The sequence below is a fragment of the Mastomys coucha genome, chromosome X, assembly GCF_008632895.1.
Source record: "Mastomys coucha isolate ucsf_1 chromosome X, UCSF_Mcou_1, whole genome shotgun sequence".
Lineage (NCBI taxonomy): Eukaryota > Metazoa > Chordata > Mammalia > Rodentia > Muridae > Mastomys > Mastomys coucha.
The window spans coordinates 60,660,840-60,666,813 of NC_045030.1; the positions used below are offsets into that span (position 1 = coordinate 60,660,840).

Here is a 5,974-nt window from a genome sequence, read left to right on the forward strand (position 1 = left end):
GAGAGGGAGAGAGAGAGAGAGAGAGTGAGAGAGAGCTGTGCATGTGCGTGTGGAGACACTCACGGGCTGACATCTTCTAGCACTTATTCCTTGTTTGAGACCAGGTCTCTTCCTCACCTGGGCAATAGGCTGACAGGTAGCATGTGCCAGCAGATCTCCTGACTCCACCCCACGCAGCACTGGGGCTCCAGGTGTCTGTGCCATTCAAGCTTTTAACATGAATGCTAAAGGTTGAAAAACAGCCCCTTGTGTTTTTTCAAACAGCAAGCACTAAGCCACCTCCCCAGCCACTCATGTGCCTTTTGATTGCATCTGGTGGTAGAGATGAACTTCTTAGCCACTCTTGGCACTTTCTTACTTGCTGCTTTGTAACTATGATGGAGGTTAAAGAATGAGGTAATGGCTCTACAGTGGACAAAGCTGCCTGACTTAGACTGAGGTGTTAGAACTTGATATTCTCTCGTGTCACAAGAACTAAGTAACCTCAGTATAGTGTCTGTAGAAGTGGATTAGTATCCCTGCAGACTCCCTTCTCAGTGCTAACTCCAGGATGCTTTCTGGCTAACTAATCTGAGGAGAAATTTGTCCCGAGGATTAAAAGTGGGGTTGAAAAAAGACTCTAAAGCTGGTTGGAACTTGAAACGAAGGATGTTTTTGAAGAAGCCAGTGTTCCATCCCTGGGCAGAAGGGAAAATAGCATGTAGAATATAATCAAGTGTTCTCTTGATGATGAAAGCAAGAGCCTCACAGAACCAATGTGAACAGAGGCATAGTGTCTGTCAGATGCATTTTATGTCAATCAATTATTCCTTGTCCTGCCTATAAGATAGAGTGTGCTATCCTATATAGCAAGGGTGTTTTCAAAACCCTGAGTTTCAAAGTCAAGTTGCATACACACACACACACACACACACACACACACACACACACACACACACACACACACACTGCAACGAAACAGGTGAACAAACCAGCAATCTGAAAGACAAATGGTTAATTTGTCTGAATGACTGAATGGTGGTTGTCCTGTGGTCAGGTGAGAAAAAAAAATTAAGCTTATAACAAGTCCTTTGAAAAGGAGGGGAACACACATAGAAATGCTAGTGGCAAGAGCCAAGCAAACAAAGTACCCTATAGCTTCTCTCAAGCTTATCCTGCAGTAGATAAGCGGGCCAGTGTGCTGTGGGAAAGAGAAAGGAAAGCTTCCAGGAAAAGAGGGAGAGCTGGCAGGCTGCTCATTGGAATGCCCAGAGTAAGCTTTAAGTATGAGAACTCACAAAACTGAATGCAGGGGATCAGAGTAGTCGTAGGTGTTCACCGTCATGGCTGTTTCTTATGCATGCTGCAGAGTTAGGCATCTCCCCGCTCTGAGGCTGAGGCTTGCTCTCCTCAGGTTGCTGCTCTGCCTTCCAGGTGATTGTTACCCAGAGACAACACTACTGAATCCATCACTGCCATTGTTTGGTTCCACATAGTAATAAAGCCCGTGGGAGAGTTAATGAGACAGGCTTTCAGATTACTGCCTCCCACCTGGAATCAGGGAGCCTCAGGGCTGGGACCAGGGAAACAAGATCTTGCCAATCCAACTCTCCATCAAGTGACAGAAAGTCACTTGGCTCTTCCTGAAACTTCCCAGGGACTGAAAGCTCAGCATTCCATGAAGCAGAGCATTTAGCTTTGGATCCCCTCTGATTCTTACCCCACTTTTCTTCCTTGGATGGCAGGAAAGTAAGATGGTTAGGACCTTGGTGTCTATAGTGATTCCCTGCTCAGTTCTGATGTTGCCATCTCCAGACGAGCTCTGTGACCTGGGTAAAGTTGATGAAGGATCATGGAGTCCAACATCTCTTACCTATAAACAGGAGAACGGCAACACAATACCTATCAGGCTGTCATTCCTTAGTAAACACTAGCTGTGATTTGCTAGCATGTGACTGCTCTGGGCCTCCTCCCATCACTCCTAATTCAGACCTGGCAGTCACACAGAGAACAAGCATAATTTGTCTTCTTTATGACAGCTCTCTTGGATCTGTGACTAATGCCATTGCATCTCCCCAGCCTCTATTACTTACCACACCTATCTCCTTATCTAGATATAGCACCCCAAACTTTCCCCATGCCCATCGCCATGCTCATTGGCTCGACTTTTTAGTACTTCTGTTTGCCAGCATCCTCTTAAAACAAAGCCCTCACTGTGAACCCAGCTGGTGGTCAAATTAGGGTCAGTTTCAGCAGATTATCACTTTCCTTAATCTAAGACTCTTGACTGGGCTGAACCTCATGGCACAGACTTGTAATCACAGCTAGTTTGAAGGATGAAGTGGGGGAATTGAAAGTTTAAGGCCACCACCCTTGAAACTTAGGGAGAGGCTATATATAGTTCAGTGATAGAGTACTTGAGTGCTTTCTGAGCATGTTTAAGGACCTATGTTCAATCCTCAGTATGAAGCAAGTAATAGTAGTAGTAGTAGCAGTAGCAGTAGCAGTAGCAGTAGCAGTAGCAGTAGCAGTAGCAGTAGCAGTAGCAGTAGTAGTAGTAGTAGCAGTAATAGTGGTAAATAAAATATTTCCACTAAGACAGTAGCTTATATAAGCTTTGAAATTATTTACCCCACTGACTTGTGATCAGTTTTCAATGAGTGCTAGGAATAATTTATCTGCAGGATAATTTTCCAATGTAGAGACAAGTTGAACTCTTTACAGAGAACAAAGATTTCCAAATGGCACTTGAACCACAAAATATGTTTAGAAGTCCAAACAAGTATTGCTAAGGCTATAGATGACAATGAGAATTTATGTGTCACATGCCTGGAAGGTCAAGTCAACAGCTGTCTACTGAGTTGCCACACACAATCCTGTGGGCAGAGGGAAAAGTGATATGAAGATGAAAAGGAGACAGAAGACATAATTTCAAAGGCTTGGCAGCAGAAGATAAGATGGGTGGTCTACAGAGAATGATATGTCTAAGCAGGGCGCATATTATGGAAGCCAAGGATCACGGCAGCTCACAAGTGTGAAGTACTTTTCAGGTTGAGGTATCTGCATGAGCTTAGTGGATAATGACTTTGGGCATGGACCATAAATAAAAGTCAGAGTATTGACCAGAATTCCTTTTGTCAATCCATCCCCATCTTGAAGAAATCCAATTAGTCCCCCAGGGACTTTTCAGTCAGAATAATCTTAAGTCCTACTTTCATTTCCCCAGGAACTATTTTACAGGATAGAAATGAAAAATGTCCCACATTAACAGTTGATATCCCCAGCACTTCCCCCTCACTTTGCCAGACAAAGTCAGAGCTGGACATTCTTTACACATGCCTTGGTTATACCAAAGAACATATGTATCAGATACTTGTGGTTGTATAACAGCCTATCTGTCAAATTCAGCAGCTTGATACTATATACATTTCTAATCTCAATAATGTCCAAAGGTCAGCAATCCAGGCGCAACTCAATGATTCTGTTTTGGCTCAAAGACCATTTTGAATTTGCAGTTAAGTAGTCTGCTGCTGCTGTAGTCATCTGAAAATCTGTCCAGGGCTGGGGTGTCTGCTTCCTAGAAGACACAGTCACACATAGCTGGGATTCACCATGTAGGTATCTGCGTAGAAATGCCAATATGGTGTCAAGACAAAATAATTGATTCCTTGAAGAATGAGTGGACTCAAGGGGACGTCTTTTATAGCCTAACAAAGTGAACAACCATGAGTTCTGCCCTGTGCCATTGGTAATGTGAGAGGATGCTGCATATCAAGGATGTGAATTCAGTATATGAAGATGAAGATCAATGAGCACTATGTCTGAGACAGGGTATCCTAATAGCATGGATAGCAGCAGCCTAGGGGGAAAACAAGGGTGGACATGGAGTCTTAATACTAATTTTGTGCTATTGCTGCCTTTTGGGAGATCATAAAGAAATCAGAAGGACATTCATGCCCCTGGGGTTCACTGAAAGCAGCATTGATGGTGACAAGAATGGGCCTGAGTCAAGAGATTGGTGCTAACAGGTGGAGGAAGGTAAAAAGACTGATCTTGTTTTCCTGGCTTAGGGTTCCTCATTTTTGTGTTTTACTGTGTGATGAAAGAAAGCGTGCGGGAGCAGTGGCACATGCACCTCCATTGCAGGTGGTTTCGGCTGGATAACTTTTCAGGTAAGATGTCCACTTAGGTGCGATTTTAAATTGCACCTATTTAACAAAATTGATCATATCAATTTGTCTCCTGATGAATTCATATGACAAGATTACCAAAATGGAGTCTGCTTCCATATCATAAAAATGATTATATTTTTGTGCTAAGATGGAGGAAGTCAGAAAGCCTATGGCTTGGGTCCTGTTTCAACTCAGTAGAGCTTTTGTTTGGGCCCAAATTTCTTGGATTGCTTGTCATCACACCTGTGGTTCAGTTAGAAGCATATTGAACAAGCACTTAATGCATTTCAGGAACTGTGTCGTAGGGCCTTTTGGCCAATAGCCAGCAGTAGGCTGTGTGGATGTGAAAAACAAGGTGCAAGCTGTCATATCAAAGCTGAACTAGGCAACCCAGTAGGAGGAAAAAGGTCTCATGTGCAGGCAAAAGAGTCAGAGACAGCCCCTTCTTCCACTGTTAGGTGTCCACAAAAACATCCAGCTAAACAACCATACTGTACATGCAAAGGGCTAGGCCAGAGCCATACAGGTTCATTGACTGTTGGTTCAACCTTTGCGAGCTCCTATGAGCCCTGCTTAGTTGAATCTGTGGGCCTTGTTCTCAACACCTCTGACTCCTACAATCCTTTCTCACCCACTTCTATGTGGTCCCCCAAATTCTGCCTAATGCTTGGGTGTGGGTCTCTGCATCTGCTCCCATCAGTTGCCTGAGGACACCTCTCTGATGACAATGGGATTAAGCAGCTATCTAAGAAAGGAACTCCAAGCAATTTCACTAAAATTAGGAATGAGACAGGTTGTCCACTCTCTTTATATCTATTCAACATAGTACCTGACACTTTAGCAAGAAAAAAAGACAACTGAATGAGATCAAGGGGATACAAATTGGAAAGGAAGAAACCAAAATATTGTTATTTGCAGATAAGATGATAGTTTATATAAGCAACTCCAAAAATTCTACCAGGGCACTCCTACAGCTAATAAATACCTTCCGTGATGTGGCTGGATACAAGATTAGCTCAAAAAATCAGTAGCCCTCATATATTCAAATGACACACAGACTGAGAAAGAAATCAGAAAAACAGCAAACTTTCACAGTAGCCTTAAAAACTTAAAATATCTTGGAGTAACTCTAACCAAGAAACTGAAAGACGCGTATGACAAGAACTTCAAGTCTTTGAAAAAAGAAATTGAAGATGATATCAAAAGATTGAAAAATCTCTCATGCTCATGGATTGATAGGATTAATATAGGAAAATGACCATCTTACCAAAAGCAATCTGCAGATTCAACACAATATCAAAATTCCAACATAAACTAGTGTTCTATTATCAAATGATCTTCTCTTCAATTCTGGCAACTTGTATCAGTCTCCACACAAAGGCCAGTCTGCTTTCTTCAGAGAGGTGACATTTGTACTTTAAGAGTCTACAAAGAGTACCCAGATATCCTTTATACTGGGTATACCGGTGACCTGCAAGTCCTTACGCTCTAGGAACAGCAGACATCCTTAGTAAGTGCATTGGCTTTTCTTGTATCACATACCATAGGACAAATTGGCTTCTTACAACTTCATCAAAAAGCTAACTCCCCTCCTGAGAGGCTCTGACAGTACCTGACTAATACAGATGTAGAGGCTCACAGCCATCCATTGAACTGAGTATACGGTCCCCAGGGAAGGAGCTAGAGAAAGGACCCAAGGAGCTGAGGGGTTTGCAGCCCCCCTAGGACGAACAACAGTATGAACTAACTAGTACTCTCAGAGCTCCCAGGGTCTCAACCACCAACCAAAGAGTACACATGGTGGGACTCATGGCTCCAGCAGC

At 43.1% G+C, this 5,974-nt stretch overlaps 1 protein-coding gene across 1 annotated transcript in view; it reads left to right on the forward strand.

The window, feature by feature from the left end:
• The window catches only part of Adgrg4 (adhesion G protein-coupled receptor G4), an 87,023-nt gene that overhangs the window by 79,018 nt on the left and 2,031 nt on the right, over positions 1-5,974 (forward strand). The window contains exon 20 of the mRNA XM_031373803.1: positions 4,050-4,151. Coding sequence (XP_031229663.1) covers positions 4,050-4,151 — 102 coding nt within the window. The remainder of the gene's footprint in view (positions 1-4,049; positions 4,152-5,974) is intronic.